The sequence below is a fragment of the Anomaloglossus baeobatrachus genome, chromosome 5, assembly GCF_048569485.1.
Source record: "Anomaloglossus baeobatrachus isolate aAnoBae1 chromosome 5, aAnoBae1.hap1, whole genome shotgun sequence".
Classification (NCBI taxonomy): domain Eukaryota; kingdom Metazoa; phylum Chordata; class Amphibia; order Anura; family Aromobatidae; genus Anomaloglossus; species Anomaloglossus baeobatrachus.
In genome coordinates this window covers 447,706,762-447,723,584 of record NC_134357.1, presented here as the reverse complement: position 1 = coordinate 447,723,584, position 16,823 = coordinate 447,706,762, and the positions used below count along the sequence as shown (strand labels likewise).

Sequence of the window (16,823 nt, the reverse complement as noted above, 5' to 3'; positions counted from 1 at the left end):
GCGGCCTGGTGCCTCCACCTGGGGTTGTCTTCGAGCCCCCACCTTCCCTTTCCTTTCAATGTCATGATGTGCAAGTCAAGGGAGTGCCACACCACAAGCGGCTTCCTGTGAGTAGTCTGCATTCCCCGCCGACTCTTCTTGTCTTCATCTTGACATCATTCTGCTCTTTTTGCTCCTTCTGTTGCTTCTTTAGATTCTTTGCTTCTGGTGACAGAGTGCCGTATTATCTCCTTGTTCATGATATTACAAGAATCTAGTTCACTGTCGGCTCGCTGCTGTCTACTCCATCTTGCTCGCTAGTCTCCATCCATCCATCCAGCTCTTCCTATATCCTCCTCTTAGGACGCAGTGGTCAATGTTAGGTAAAAAGCCAATGGCCGAAGAACTTCTATAAAGGTAAGGAGCTACCGAAAAATAGAAGTAATGGGGTGGGAGATCTAGAACATTGCATCCCGGCATTGCTAAGTGTGATGGGAACATGATGATAACGTAATTCCAAGACGTCTTGCTCATATTAGGTCAGTTATGTGCCTGTTCTTGGTCTGAGAATCTTGGAAGTTCCTCAACATGTTGTGCCTTCTAGGAATAACTTTTTACAACTTCCTACTTGGTTGAAGTCCAGGACCATCGTTCTATTGAGCCTCGCGTGTCTTGATTCCCATTGTTAGTAGAGCAATGACTTATCTTTTACTGATTGAAATAACTCTTTATCACCTGTTCCAAGGTTAGGTAATAACTTGCAGACCATTGGGACCCTCACCTATTTCAAGAATGGGGCTCTAATCCACCATATATCACCCATCCTCCTTTAGATTATTGATCAGAATAAGGGGTGCTTCACACACAGCGATCTCGCTGCCGAGATCGCTGCTGAGTCACGCTTTTTGTGACGCAGCAGTGACCTCATTAGCGATCTCGCTGTGTGTGACACTGAGCAGCGATCTGGCCCCTGCTGCGAGATCGCTGCTCGTTACACACAGCCCTGGTTCGTTTTCTTCAAAGCCGCTCTCCCGCTGTGACACACAGATCGCTGTGTGTGACAGCGAGAGAGCGACAAATGAAGCGAGCAGGGAGCAGGAGCCGGCGTCTGACAGCTGAGGTAAGCTTGTAACCAAGATAAACATCGGGTAACCAAGGTGGTTACCCGATATTTACCTTAGTTACCAGCCTCTGCAGCTCTCACGCTGCCTGTGCTGCCGGCTCCGGCTCTCTGCACATGTAGCTGCTGTACACATCGGGTTAATTAACCCGATGTGTACAGCAGTTAGGAGAGCAAGGAGCCAGCGCTCAGTGTGCGCGGCTCCCTGCTCTCTGCACATGTAGCTGCTGTACACATCGGGTTAATTAACCCGATGTGTACAGCAGCTAGGAGAGCAAGGAGCCAGCGCTCAGTGTGCGCGGCTCCCTGCTCTCTGCACACAGCGCTGGTAACTAATGTAAACATCGGGTAACCATACCCGATGTTTACCTTAGTTACCAGTCTCCGCAGCTTCCAGTCGGCGGCTCCGTGCAAGCGCAGCGTCGCTTGCACGTCGCTGCTGGCTGGGGGCTGTTCAGTGGTCGCTGGTGAGATCTGCCTGTTTGACAGCTCACCAGCGACCATGTAGCGATGCAGCAGCGATCCTGACCAGGTCAGATCGCTGGTCGGATCGCTGCTGCATCGCTAAGTGTGAAGGTACCCTAACCCTTTGTCAGTTTTTAGGCTACAGAGATGTTTGCCCATCTCTGCTAACAGTGACTATTGGGACATGGGTGGGTGTCCTTGCCTTTGACTTCGCACAGATGTAATCTTCCCTTGTGTGTGCTGAGGCTGTCATTGGAAAGCCCCTTATATAACGGATGAGGTTGAAGATACTGGTGGGTCGGTTATCTTTCTCCTTGTATTTAAGCTATTTTATTAGTGAGTAGGAGAAGCATACTTTTAGAAAAATTATTACGATTGGTTGGAGGCCTCCTTAGAAGAAGGTTGACTTGGCCCTACATGGCCATTGGGAAAACCACCGTATCAATTGGTTCCAGCTCTACGAATGTTGTCTGGGCTGGATTGATAAAGCCCTTACGTAGTCAGTGGATATATTCACACAATGTTTTTGTGCAGTTTTCGGAGCAGGGACTCCAAGCTTCTGAAACGTTTTGTTTTTTGAGAAGGAGTTGGACAGCTTCAACTTCGTCGAAAAACTGCTCGAAGAACTCCGTGTACACACAGCCAGTTAGTGACAACCACAATAGGCAGCCATTACCGGGCCCATGTGGGTGGTCTCAATGTAAATCTAAATTTATATACACATCACCAACGCATATATAATTGTGCGTCAGCCCAGCTACCGTTCTTGTATTCTCGTCATGAATCTGTGCGATAGGACCCTCATATTGAGGAGCATGGCTGATGGTAGCAAAAACACTCTGAATGATGTATTTTGAATATCATCACGGTGTGTGGAAAGCTGAATGACAAACAGGAAGACTCCATGGACTTCTATGGTCAGGTAGAACCACTATTGCAAGGAATTCACTGGTGCAAAAACCAACTTGTGGCTGTTGTGAAATGACAACCCCAGCGTCCCCGTCAGCCTGAGCTTGACCTTAGAATCGTAGTGTCTAGTTGATTGACTCCGGGCAAATACAACCCACTCCTCTCAGCTGGTAAAATCTGCTGTGCAAAAAACCACATGTGCTGCAAACCAGCACACCTGCATCTGCACAGGAAGTGGTAACACAGCAGAGCGAGGACACTGCAGCCCGTACCCTGCGCGCCGAGAGCTACGGCACACAATCTGGAAACAAGATTTGAAAAATCATCATCTCGCCGACGGCATGTTACAACTGACTGTAATACGCCGCAGGACTTTGACTTTTTTCCCCTTTCCTTCCATACAGTTGCTAAGTCAAGGTTGCCACTATGGCTCCAAGTCTGGTCACCTCGGAGTCTGAAGGCCACATCCTCGCTCCTCTCTGCTCCGCCATAGGGCTACTCCTGTTCTGCAGCCTCTGCATGTTCTGCAAAAAGAGGTACGTTCCCTGAGATCTATTGGGATATCAATGAGGTTTCTGGGGTGGCAATCAATAGGGCCGTTACATCTACTTCAGACTTGGTCTACATGCGACCAAAAACAATTTAATAACTTACCTTCTCGTCTTGTGACTTGTTTTTAGAGTTACAGTTTTTCTGGTAAAATAAAAAACAATTTTCAGACAAGTCGCATGTGACCCACATTGAAGTCTATGGCAAGCAAGTCGCATCCGACTTGAGACCAGAAAATCAAGCACATTTGAAAATACTTAACACCGAGGCACCAAAGGAAATCATTTTATGTCATGATGCAACAATGTCTCTGCATAGCCTTACTCTTGGTTTAGTCCCTAAGTTTTGCCTAATTGCTATGGAAGAGTCTGCAGCTTTTGCAATGTAATCTGAGAGCAGCATTTTGTAGAGGCAGAGACCCGGATTCCAGCAATGTGTCACTTATTATATTGAAGCTGCAACAAGCAGTAAGTGTTTTATCAACAGAAGATTATCACTAGAGTACTAATTATCCCATGCCATGTAGTCCTCTAGTTCTCTGTGTAACCCTGCCCCCACCACTGATTGTCAGGCCCAGTTCTTAATCTGGAAAGTGCGCCGCTAACCATGTGCCATTTATAAAGGCCCTTCCACACTGCATTCTTCTCCAGGTTCAGTGGTCCTGTTGGGGCTTACTGGCGTACCCCACGTAAGACATGATTTGGACGTAAGCACCAATGAGGCCATTGACTATAATGGTGCAGAAAGTCACTCTGTGCTCTGCCGTGTACCATTTTCGGGTGTATACGCCTTCTGGAGGAAGACACCCAGACGTAGTGGTATAGGTACTCCGAAAAATGGTGCACGACAGAGCACAGAATTACTCCATCTGCACCGTTATAGGCAATGGTCCCATTGCCGCTAACATCTGAATCCTATCTTGTGGGGGGTTTGGACGTAAGTCCCGATGAGACCAATGATTGTGGGGAATGCAGTGTGAAAATAGAAGAGCCTTTTAGACACCTTAGGCACCATTTATGACTACCTGAACACACTCAATAGCAACTACACAAATATGAGGACACCACTGGTTTCATAAAGAAGTGTACACAGATGGTGGTGCCATCCATAAAGCAGGGCACAGTGTTTTACTCACCTTTTCCTGTTGAAAATACATGTACGCTTGGCCGAGTGTACATGTGTATGGGGGAGAGGCTGGGAAAGTGAGAAATATGAGCGGCTTAAGACTGCCAGCATACCACAACACACCTATTGGCACAGTCCCACTGGAGAAGACAATAGGCACTTTTTTGGCAAGGAGTTGGGTAGTTGTCTTGGGTAGGAGCCTAACGTGGCTGCCATGGGGTTGTAGAGTTCATTCATTCCCTTTTAAAAGATCTTTTCTTTTTTTTTCATCATTGATTAGGAAGAAGCGGAGGATGAGGACTGTATGCTCCACTGGAGTTGCTCTTGTTGACGTAGTAAGTAGATAATGCTTTCTTTCAAGGTATTTCCATTAAAATCCCATCAACCCTCCAAAGTCTGTGCCTCGGAGGATGAATTGCTCTAAAGTTCAGGCTCACTTTCCAATTCCAGGCTAAACCTATGGAGAGATGTTACTTATTTCCTCCCTCACTGTCATCAGTAACCCTGCACTATACGTCCCAGCGGCACTTTTGTGCATTGGTTATTGAACACTGGCTGTGGAGTACAGGAGTTCCCCTATTTGGACAATTCGCTCATTACACAGCGTCCTGCTGCCAGAAGCCCTAGAGACCAGCTATGATCGAGGGGGAAATTCAGTGCCCCCCACAGGATAAATGAAGAATTACTCCCTTCCCATTTATCTCAATGGCCTGTCTGTGTAATGCATTGAAGTGCTGGGTGTTGCAGTGTACGCGACGCTCTGTGTAGCTGTTCTCATAGATAAACATCCTGATCCAGGAGCCCCCCTGTATAAGCTACAAATTCATTAATAGTCTATGGTGTCTACAGCCTTTTTTTAGGATCAGGTAGTGAAAATTGTGAATTTATCCTCTTCTTTTTTTATCTTGTAGACTTTGCTCCGTCAGACTCAACTACGATCACTTAGCAAATCCGACACCAAACTGCATGAGATCAAGAGGCCACGACCGGAAGATCTTCGTAAGTCACCGTCATCCTCTTTAAAGAGCACAGCTGACATTTGTAGTTCATAGAAAACTCCACTAACTCTGTCTTTTAGCATTAACCTGTAAAACATTTTTTTGTTGGGGATTTAAAATGCAATTACATATCAAATTAGTCTGTCCAAGCAGTGGTGTCACTCTGTACATACATTATCTTACCTTCACTGTACATATCCTGTATTATCCTCTAGAGCTGCACTCACTATTCTGCTGGTGGTGTCACTGTGTACATACATTACATTACTTGTCCTGTACTGATCCTGAGTTACATCTTGTATTATACTCCAGAGCTGCACTCACTATTCTGCCTATGCAGTCACTGTGTACCTATATTACATTACTTGTCCTGTACTGATCCTGAGTTACATCCTTTATTATACTCTAGAGCTGGACTCACTATTCGGCTGGTGGAGTCACTGTGTACAATCATTACATTACTTATCCTGTACTGATTCTGTGTTATATCTTGTATTATCCTCCAGAGCTGCACTCACTATTCTGCTGGTGGTGTCACTGTGTACATACATTACATTACTTGTCCTGTACTGATCCTTAGTTACATGCTGTAGTATATTCTAGAGCTGCACTCACTATTCTGCTGGTGGAATCACTCTGTATATATATTACATTACTTCTCCTATAGTGATCCAGAGTTATATCCTGTATTATACTCCAGAGCTGCACTCCCTATTCTGCTGGTGGAGTCACTGTATACAAACATTATATTACATATACTGTACTGATCCTGAATTACATGCTGTAGTATACTCCAGAGCTGCACTCACTATTCTGCTGGTGCAGTCACTGTGTACATACATTACATTACTTATATTGTACTGATCCTGTGTTACATCCTGTATTATGATCCAGAGCTGCACTCACTATTCTGCTGGTGGAGTCACTGTGTACATACATTACAGTACTTATCCTGTACTGATCCTGAATTACAAGCTGTAGTATACTCCAGAGCTGCACTCGCCTGTTATTAGATGCAGACAGCACACTTTGTCAGACATGCACCTCCACAGCTTGGGTGGGTTTCAGTAAGGCATGGGGAGCCCATCATTTTTCAGATGGCTGTACGGTGGAGGTATAAGCAGGACCTTTCCCAGAATGTGAATCACCAGAGCTCGCACTATGCAAACACTGAACAGGCAGAGAATCTAATTGAATTTTTTTTTAAACTCCCCCTCCAGAACTAAGGCCGGTCAGTATGGATCCACTCTACCACACCCCAAAGTGGCCAATACCAGATGCCACCTCCGCTGAGGATGCCACCTACTCTAACCTAAACTACAACCCTAAGAACTCCCTGTATGAATGTGTGGGGTCCCGGGCAGACATGGAGTCTTCACTAAGCGAACCTCAAGTCAACGTGGTCACTGCTGAGTACGCCTGTGTGCGGAAGGTAAAGAAGGCCGGACACCAGAGGACCCCAGACTCCAGGGAAGAGGAGAAACCCCAACCCCCGGCATCTTCTGGAGAACCTTGTCTTCCAAGTCGCCCAGCCGATCTGACTGTACGTGTTTTGAGTTGTTAGGCGGCAATGTCCTCCATTTTTGCTTCTCAGTCCATTCCATTTTTGGAAAAGCTGGATTGTAACCAAGATGTCTACAAGTCCGGCTCCAAAGTCAGTCTAACCTCTAGGAAAGCTGGGTGGTAGCTTATCTGACAGCGATCTTGGTTGCCACCCAGATTTCTCAGAGAAAGCAAAATTCGGCCACATCAGACCGTCACGTTCCTGTGCATGACATACTGGGATTCATGGTGGGTGGAGCCCAAAGGGGCCCTGCCGGGGGGCCCAGCCCATGTGTCAGGGGTCTGTACAATAAGAATTCTGTGTACAATATATATTGTTAGGCGATCTCTTTAACACTAGAACTACTGGACTCGTGACACCTATATAGAAATACATGGTGCAAAGTAGACAAAATGACTACCTCAGTTGTTCTAGTGTTAGAGGCAATCTGTCACCAGGTTTTTGCTCCCCCATCTGAGAGCAGCATAATGTAGAGACAGAGACCCTGATTTCAGAGATGTGTCACTTACTGAGCTGTTTGCTGTCATTTTGATAAGATCAATGTTTTCTCTGCTGCAGATCTAGCAGTTATACAGAGCTCATGAATATGCTGGACTACCTGGTAGCACGCCAAGTAGTCCTACAATGATAATCTGCTGCTGATTAAACAGTCATTTTATCAAAACTATACTAAGCAGCCCAGTAAGTGACACATCGCTGGAATCAGGATCTCTGCCCCTACATTATGCTGCTGTCAGATTAGGTGGCAAAAACCTGGTGACAGAGGCCCTTTAATTTGAGTGGAGAAATGTTGATGACCCATCATTTTTTCCACCACAGTATTGCAGTCCCGCAAAAGCGTTTGAGAGAGCAGAAGTCAAACACTGACTAAATAAAATGTATTCTACGACTGTCTGATAATCCAGATTTAGTGATAATCCCACACTTAAAAACTAATGTAGAATCTATAGAACCTACCCTCCCCCACATTCATAATATTGGTGTGCAGCCCCCATCAGGCCTATAGACCGTGGATGACCTGAAGGGTTTTCCCATCTCGTACCTTTATGCCATATGCACAGGCTGTGCTGTGAATGTACAGTCGATGTGGATCCCCCACCAATTGGATTTGCATCTGTCTCGAGAACGTGGCCCCATCATGCAATTTCATGGGTGGAACGTTTTCCAAATTTCCATATAATTGAATGACAATTCCAACCGTAGCAGCATCGGGACCCTGCTCTCGAGACAAAACAAATCCCATTATTGGTGGGAACCACATGTGCCGCACGCTTATGCCTCACTACTTGGATACGTCATAGGTGTAAGAGATGAGAATATCCATTTAAAGGGGTTTTCCAGTTTTGGAAAAAAATACACTGTCACCTGGTTGCCGTAAAAAAAAAAAAAAAGCCTGTGCTTTACTTACTTTCCCTAGGTCCAACGCTGAGTCTCCGTGTCTGTTATTGGCTGCAGTGCTGAGTCTCCGTGTCTGTTATTGTTTGCAGCGCTGAGTCTCCGTGTCTGTTATTGGCTGCAGCGCTGAGTCTCCGTGTCAGTTATTGTCTGCAGCGCTGAGTCTCCGTGTCTGTTATTGTCTGCAGCGATGAGTCTCTCTGTCAGTTATTGTCTGCAGCACTGAGTCTCCGTGTCTGTTATTGGCTGCAGCGCTGAGTCTTCGTGTCTGTTATTGGCTGCAGCGCTGAGTCTTCGTGTCTGTTATTGGCTGCAGTGCTGAGTCTCCCTGTCTGTTATTGTCTGCAGCGCTGAGTCTCCGTGTCTGTTACTGGCTGCAGCGCTGAGTCTCCGTGTCTGTTATTGGCTGCAGTGCTGAGTCTTCGTGTCTGTTATTGGCTGCAGCGCTGATTCTTCGTGTCTGTTATTGGCTGCAGTGCTGAGTCTCTGTGTCTGTTATTGGCTGCAGTGCTGAGTCTCTGTGTCTGTTATTGGCTGCAGTGCTGAGTCTCTGTGTCTGTTATTGGCTGCAGTGCTGAGTCTCCCTGTCAATTTTTGGCTGCAGCGCTGCCTGAACCTTGACAATCGGTCAATGCTGCAGTTATCAAGCCGGGCAGAGAGGTCGAGCTTCAATCAGACAGGGCTGCCACTAGGAATTTCAGGGCCCCATACTGGCATAATTTTGGGGCCCCCTTGAGACTCCACCCCAGCTCTGCCTCCATCCCTGCTCCGCCTCCACCCCTCACACCTTCCACAGTCCCACTGGCAACCCTTGCTGCGACCGTGGTAGTTACACAGTGCCCCTGGTTTGTAAGCCAATAAATGAAGGGGCCCTTCTGTTGGGGCCCCGGACTAGAGTCCTGTTTGTTTCCCCCTGGTAGCAGCCCTGGATCAGAAGAAAGGAGGACCAGACAGCGGTCTATTCCCTTCTGTGTTAGAGACATATGCAGGTATAGAGGGGAATCCAGAGGAACTGCTGCCTGTCAATCAAGACTATCACACCACAGCCATCTTCTAATGTGCGCAGGCAGCTTTCTGCAACTTGTGGACATAGGAGGAAGACTTAGGGTGTCCATACACATTAGGTCATGGCAGACAGATATCTTTCCTGACTTCCCATTCAGAGTCATGTTCTCTATGGGGGTGGAGGAGTAAGCTGCGGTCAGACACCTGGCGGAATCTTTTCTCCAGGGAGAATCTAAGGATAGGGAAGGTTTGACTTTCCTGATATCTTCTCTCCGACAATGTTGGGAGTTATGTTTTGTTGTAGCCAAGCACACTGCCACGTGTGTCCAGCAGATGGCGATCTCTCCATTTCTCTATAAAGAATCTATCTTCTAGCAAATTGTGACTGTCATATGGCGGGAAGTGGGAGACGCTGCCACATTTTTTTTGCAAATAACATCAATTTTTGAATCTACTTTTTGTCTTGCAGCTTGAAGACATGTACTCCAAAGTACAAAAGAAAAAGAAGGTGACGGAAGCGGAGAACACGGAGGGGTTAACAAAGACGTGTAAGGAAGAGGTCATTCTCTCCGAGCTTCCCACCAATCAACCTGAAGAAAACCTGTACGAGAGTATAAGCGATATGAGCAGCCATCACACTAACTGCAGCACGGCGTCTGAGATCTACGCTTAGAGCGAGCGGACATGGCCATTCGCTTCTCTGCCATCTTACAAGATCTGTGCTTGCTGTCAGTGAAAAGGAACACTTTAAGTCAGGACACTGAAAAGTCCTCATACATTCCTGCCTGTTTCCATTCAATGACAGCAAGCACAGATAGACACACAAAGTGTAACAGAAAGTCACAGAAGTGTTTAATGACTATCCTATATTTACCATATACCTTATTTAAAGGAGAAGGTGGTAGTAATGCTCCCCCACTAAATCCCTCTCTATTTGCATTACTGTATCTTTAAATTTGGTGAGGGTAATAGCAGGAAATAAGGAATGTATCAGTTCAGAGACCCCTATTTTGACATCTCCTGACCCTTTAACTCTAATATTATTTTATGGTGGTATTTCACTTTAAATTGTAGTTGTCCCTATGGATGCAGCCATTTATTAAGGCTGCTTTCACACATCCGGTTTTTCCTGAGCGGCACAATACGGTGCTTTGCAGAAAAAACGCAACCGTTTTTTTTTTCCGCCAGTTGCGGTTTTTCCTGCATAGACTTGCATTAGCGCCGTATTGTGCCGCATGGCCTTGCGTTGCGTCCGGTTTTTGCTGGATGCGGCATATTTAGCCCATGTGGCAGCTGGATGGAACGTTGCCTGGCACGTTTCTTTGTGCGGCGAAAAAACTGCATTGCGATGGATCCAGCACGATGCGGCGCGATTTACAATGTAAGCCTATGGACGCCGGATGCGTTTTTTTGCACTGCACATGCTCAGTATCAAGCCGCATCCGTCAAAAAACGGACGGGCCGCATGGAAAAACTTATGCAACGGATCCGTTTTCTTCGCCGCATCCGTTGCATAGGTTTTTGAGCCGAATTGAGCCGCACTGCAAAAACCGGATGTGTGAAAGCAGCTTAAGAGTGGGGCTATACGGCATCTTTGGCAACGGTCTATGACGCTGCTGCCTCAAATCCTATTGCAGGCGCATGGGGTCACGTTGCGACTTAAAATGTACTGCGACCTCCACAACAACAAATGCAATGGCTTCGGACATTTTGTGACTTGCTAATGATCACGGGACCTTGCCATTTGCAATACGACACCATACACCCGCAATAGGCTGGAAAAACCACCATCATTGGCCGTGCCACCTGTGTTGCAGCTAAAATGGCTGTGTACCCCATCCATAAAGGGAGCCTGGCCTCAAGACAGGTTCTTCTAAGAGGGGGATGGTATCTGAACCATCCACCGGACCCTCATTAAGGGGCTGTTTGGTTAACAAGTTCTACCCTATCGGCAGGATAGGCGATTGGTGGGGGTCCAACCGCTAGACCCCTGTATGGCGCGGCAGTGCCCTTGTGTGACCTGCTGTATTCATTCTCTATAGGGATTTTTTCCTTGCAGCCCTATATGAAATGAGTGGAGCTGTGGGCAGGCATCTGTCCTGACACTCCATCTTTATCACTAGGATAAACGTTCCCAGCTGCAGGACACCCACCGATCAGTAAGATCATCTAGATAACTTATTGTAATTGGACAGCCCCTTTAAGTGCCCATTTTCTCATATTGGACAGTCATTTACCTTATGAACCATCGTCAGTAATATTGATGTGGACTGCGGCCTCCGTTCTGTACACAAAATGGATTCCCGACCATCATCTCCACATACTTATTGGCTGCATTCTTCTTGCTATTTAACACACAAAATGGCAGCGTGTGATGCAGGCAAAGGCCACGTACAAGAGGCTCTATAGAATATCAATAGGATTTTTCATTTTTAGTTTCTTTTTGCCTTCATCCATTACAGTAACTGCAAAATAAGAAAATGTAAAAGTATTCACACCCCGTCTATTACGATGACGACCAGAAAGCGAAGACACTGAGGCTGGCACTGAGATAATGATTTCTCCCTCAAATCCCAACATCTCCATCAGTCCTGGAGCCTCCTGATCTGTCACGGTGTGTCAGGGACTGGGAAAGCTGTGTGGCAAACAAAATGGCCGCCATTACTGCTCTTACGCTGCATTTTTTTTGTCACAAACTTTTGACAAAAAAAAAACGCTGACAAATTGCAATGTGCGCATAGCAAATCTGACTTCTCATAGACTTTGCTGGGAAGTCAAATGTCAGAAAGTTCTGCTGACAATACTGCAGCCAAAAAAGCAGCGTGCGCATGTAGCCTTAAAGGTTTTTTGGGGGCTGGGAAATATACCTTGTTATGCGTGAGTGTCGGAGCCCCTAAAGTTCCCTTAGGCCCATGAGACCAACTGATTCCAGTTACATCAGTGCATCTCACCTCAGGAATTGGGATGGCAATACAGTGGCAGCCATATTGATTTCAACCAGCTTTATTGACACAGACTCCAGGACAAGGACCATTTACAGGATTTATGAGGAAGAAATCCAGTTCTGTTGTATAAATCCTTACATGTACGTTTATAGTTGTTGCGCTATTGTGTTTTAATGGATTAAACTTTTTCTACAGTACACATTCACTTCTTGGTTTTTATATATCTATATATTTAATTGCCTTATTCTGTCTGTCTTGCTCCAAAATGACATCATTACAGTGACAACCGTCGCCACACCGCGCGCTAAAGAGCCTGCGACCAACGGCTCAGCTAACTGAAAAGCCCAAACTACGGGCCGACAGGACGACACCTGACACTTTTCCCCACACCCACACGGAGCCCCGACTCCCTGGTGAGTGCTGCACCCCCGGGAGCCCACACCGGGAACCCAGCCGACACATACCCACCGCTCTCCTCCGCCCCCCACACACATTACCCCACTCGGCTTCACCCCCCCCCCGCGCACTCCGCATGTATTCACTGAACACACAGACACACACACGAATAGTCGCCTGTCCCCAGCCATGCAGTCCCCAGCACTGACGTCCTCAGCGCCATGGCCCCGCTCGGCTCCACCCCTCCCGAACTCCGCCCCCGCACACATTACCCCACTCGGCTTCACCCCCCCCGCACTCCGCATGTATACACTGAACACACACACACGAATAGTCACCTGTCCCCAGCCACGCAGTCCCTAGCACTGACGTCCTCAGCGCCATGGCCCCGCTCGGCTCCACCCCTCCCGAACTCCGCCCCCGCACACATTACCCCACTCGGCTTCACCCCCCCCACACTCCGCATGTATACACTGAACACACACACACGAATAGTCACCTGTCCCCAGCCACGCAGTCCCTAGCACTGACGTCCTCAGCGCCATGGCCCCGCTCGGCTCCACCCCCCGCACACATTACCCCACAGTTGGGGGCACATGTCAGGATGAAGGCTGCACCACGATGGGGGCACATACCAGCATTGGGCCATCACCGCATCAGCCCACATACCAGGATAGGAACCAGTTTTTGGCCATGGACAACTGTACGTTGCGTTTTCAAGAGTGACAATGAGATCCAACGTCAAAGTGCAAGTTGTTGACACCCTTTACAAGGAAAGTTACTTACAGATAGTGAAAAGGTCTTCACACAAAATATGGTGTGCAAAAATATTTTTACTTAACTTTACACTCTTCATGGCCTTCTTTCATTACAAGCCATGGACATCATTAAACATTAGACTCATCTATTAAAACTGTTCTTCTGTTGTCATTTTAAAACCAATAAACAACTATAAAAATACTAAATTAAACCTAACCCATCCAGTCCATTCATTACCTTATTATTCAATCTGCTAACCTACATACACATTCTAGACTACCCGATACGTCAGAATCGGGCCACCTTCTAGTATAAATATAAAATGGGAGGTAATGTCTCAATATGAAGCCGCTCCTCCTCTGTCCAGTGGAAATTGGAGCAACCAATAAGATTCTGGCTTTCATTTCTCCAGAGGAAGTGAGCAGATGAGACCTGTAAGCTGATTGGTTGCTCCATTTTCTTTCTACTCCGTTGTTGTGACCTTTTCCCTCCAAAATACTTTTCTGCTCTTTTTGTTTATCATTAACTGGGAAACAGTAGTCACAGGCTGCCATGTCACTGTCCTGTATGGACTGGCTACATGAGGATAGATATAGGATGTCACCCAGCTTTCCTAGAATCCTGAACATCAGCTATATACAGCATCAGATGGGAGAGGGTAAAATGTGCTGTTGGGGACAAGGCAAGCTGTGTGCAGCCGGTGGTGCCGCCCGCTCGGCCCTGCAGGAACAGGTGACGGCGAGTTACAGCGACAACAAACACAGGAGTCCCGAGACTGCCAGCTGCACCACGCCCCCCTCCAACCATGAAACAGTTAAGAACTCTCCAGGGACCCACCACGCCCCCATCCTCGGCACGTGACCCAGCCGGTGAACAACAACAAGAATCAGCCAATCAGAGAGCAGGGTCTGGCCACGTGCCAGAGCAAGGGTGGGCGGGGTCTTGTTGATGTCTGGCGGCAGCCAATGAGAAGCGACTTGTGTTCGGAAGGCGGAGGAGGGCGTGTCTAGTGCTGAAGGCGGCAGTGTAGGCGGGGTCCCGGTGCGCGCTCTCCGTTGGTCGGTTCTCTCCCCTGCTCCTCCCCCCTTCTCCTCTGGAAGATGGCGGCGTTGAGCACCGGAGGTTTTGACAGAGCGGGCGGGAGCACCGGGGTTCCGCTCCGCCTTCACCAACCTGCAAATCCTGCCGCCCGTATCGAAGAAACATCGCAGAATCTTGGAGCCGGTGCGGAAAGAGCTGAGGTGCGAGGGAGAGGGGCGGAGGGTGCACCGCTACACGCCACACCCCCTGACAGTGACACCGGGGGCCACACACCCCGTGACAGTGACACCGGGGGGCACACCCCCCCCTTCACAGTGACACCGGGGGGCACACCCCCCCTTCACAGTGACACCGGGGGGCACACCCCCCCTTCACAGTGACACCGGGGGGCACACCCCCCATTCACAGTGACACCGGGGGGCACACGCCCCCTTCACAGTGACACCGGGGGCCACACACCCCCTGACAGTGACACCGGGGGCCACACACCCCCTGACAGTGACACCGGGGGGCACCCCCCCCTTCACAGTGACACCGGGGGGCACACACCCCCCTTCACAGTGACACCGGGGGGCACACCCCCCATTCACAGTGACACCGGGGGGCACACGCCCCCTTCACAGTGACACCGGGGGTCACACCTCCCTTCACAGTAACACCGGGGGCCACACCTCCCTTCACAGAGACAGCGGGGGCCACACGCCCCCTTCACAGTGACACCGGGGGGGGGGGCACACGCCCCCTTCACAGTGACACCGGGGGGGCCACACGCCCCCTTCACAGTGATACCGGGGGGGCACACTCCCCCTTCACAGTGACACCGGGGTCCACACTCCCCCCTCCTCTCACAGTGACAACGGGGGCCACATGCGACCCCCCCCACTGTGACACCGGGGGCCATCACCCCTTCCACAGTGACTCTGGGGGTCACACATCCTGTCCTAGTGACCCTGGGAGGGCCCATACTCCCTCCTCATAATGACAACGGGGGCCACACACCACCTCCTCATAGTGACAGCGGGGTCCGCACACCCCCTCCTCATAGTGACAGCGGGGTCCGCACACCCCCTCCTCATAGTGACAGCGGGGTCCGCACACCCCCTCCTCATAGTGACAGCGGGGTCCGCACACCCCCTCCTCATAGTGACAGCGGGGTCCGCACACCCCCTCCTCATAGTGACAGCCGGGTCCGCACACCCCCTCCTCATAGTGACAGCGGGGTCCGCACACCCCCTCCTCATAGTGACAGCGGGGTCCGCACACCCCCTCCTCATAGTGACAGCGGGGTCCGCACACCCCCTCCTCATAGTGACAGCGGGGTCCGCACACCCCCTCCTCATAGTGACAGCGGGGTCCGCACACCCCCTCCTCATAGTGACAGCGGGGTCCGCACACCCCCTCCTCATAGTGACAGCGGGGTCCGCACACCCCCTCCTCATAGTGACAGCGGGGTCCGCACACCATTCTCATAATGACCCATAGAACGCCCGTTGTCACTTATTGTACCGCCAGTACAGCACAGTCCTTCCTCTTCGTCACCTGCAAGATCGGTGTTACTAGTCCTGCTGAGACCTGTAGTGCCACAAGAGATCACCACAAACAATGCTGCCACCAGTTCCCCAAAAATAAAACACCAAGATGTGTTCTTAGGTTACATGCGAGACTGTGACCATTGCTTTTTGAGTCGGATGATAGGTGGTATATAACCTGAGAACACGTGATGTCTTGTGGCACTACAGGTCTCAGTGGGATTGATAACCGCACTCGTGACTACAAAGAAGCTGGAGGTGACGAGGAGGGAGAACTCTGCTGTGCTGGTGGCATAAGAGGTGACATTGTGTGATGGGTATGTTTTTAAAGCATGTGGGTCACTGGTGCCTTGTGCTGGGTGGGTACATGATGGTGACACCTGGAATGATGACCAGAACTTACCAGGGGTCCCCAAGTTACCCCCCCCCCATACCAGCTGTACACAGTGTATTGGACACCCCCCTTCACTGTAATCCCAGCATTGCTACTACCACCAGGGCTGCCATTAGAGCATTACAACCATGACTAGTGTATGGGGGCCTGGTGAAGAAATTGCTCGGGGTAATTACTTAGCTTTATTAAGGCTGTTCACCAGTCACAGCCGCAGCAGAGGGGCCAGGCTGTGTCGTTTTGGTCACTACACATGGCTAATTTGCATGTGAAGGGGCATCACATGCATATTAGCCATGTGCTGATTCTGAAGGCAAGGTCAGTGGAGCAGGGCGCCTGTGGCTATTCTGCAGCAGCGTGATGAGGTCATCACTCTGCTACCTCATCACACTGCTGCAAGCAAAGCGGAGCCACGGAGGTTAAAAAAGTTAAGAGCTCTGGGAGCTGAAGACAAGCGGTAGGATCAGCAGGTGTGGTGGGGGGCCCGCCATCTTCAGTCCTCGCCTTGCTTCAGTTGGATGTGCGTTGGAGCACATCCAGCTGAAATGCATCACGGAACAGAGAGGATGCCCTGCAACATGGGAGCTGGGAAGGGTGAGTAAAATGTTTTTTTGCATCACACAACTATACCATGAGGAGCCCAGGAAGGGGAC

The 16,823-nt window shown here is 49.2% G+C and overlaps 2 protein-coding genes across 4 annotated transcripts in view; both read left to right on the top strand.

Annotated features, from left to right (window-relative positions):
* Positions 1 to 44: 44 nt before the first annotated feature.
* LIME1 (Lck interacting transmembrane adaptor 1) lies at positions 45 to 12,238 on the top strand. Of its 2 annotated transcripts, XM_075350494.1 has the most exons (6): positions 45 to 396; positions 2,878 to 3,009; positions 4,428 to 4,482; positions 5,059 to 5,146; positions 6,366 to 6,688; positions 9,579 to 12,238. In XM_075350494.1, the coding sequence occupies exons 2-6, from the start codon at positions 2,900 to 2,902 to the stop codon at positions 9,780 to 9,782; spliced, it is 780 nt and encodes a 259-aa protein (XP_075206609.1). In that variant the 5' UTR covers positions 45 to 396; positions 2,878 to 2,899; the 3' UTR covers positions 9,783 to 12,238. The 2 variants fall into 2 exon arrangements, with proteins under 2 accessions (XP_075206609.1, XP_075206610.1); XM_075350495.1 differs by lacking the exon at positions 45 to 396 and having other exon boundaries at positions 1,699 to 3,009.
* Positions 12,239 to 14,206: 1,968 nt separating this feature from the next.
* The window catches only part of SLC2A4RG (SLC2A4 regulator), a 63,111-nt gene continuing 60,494 nt past the window's right edge, over positions 14,207 to 16,823 (top strand). The window contains exons 1-2 of one of the 2 annotated variants that reach the window (XM_075350492.1): positions 14,362 to 14,450; positions 15,990 to 16,079. Coding sequence is in view for 1 of the 2 variants with exons in the window: in XM_075350491.1 (XP_075206606.1) it covers positions 14,310 to 14,450 (141 nt within the window). In the remaining variant the exon portion in view is untranslated. Of the gene's footprint in view, positions 14,451 to 15,989; positions 16,080 to 16,823 lie in introns of both variants that reach the window. The other variant, XM_075350491.1, reaches the window with a different exon arrangement.

What these genes read in the sequence shown, in the direction of transcription:
- LIME1 (XM_075350494.1), top strand. Translation starts at nt 2,900, where the DNA reads ATGGCTCCAAGTCTGGTCACCTCGGAGTCTGAAGGCCACATCCTCGCT. An exon ending in GAGTTGCTCTTGTTGACGTA is followed by an intron (nt 4,483 to 5,058) that starts GTAAGTAGATAA and finishes TTTATCTTGTAG; the next exon opens with ACTTTGCTCCGTCAGACTCA. An exon ending in GTCGCCCAGCCGATCTGACT is followed by an intron (nt 6,689 to 9,578) that starts GTACGTGTTTTG and finishes TTTGTCTTGCAG; the next exon opens with CTTGAAGACATGTACTCCAA.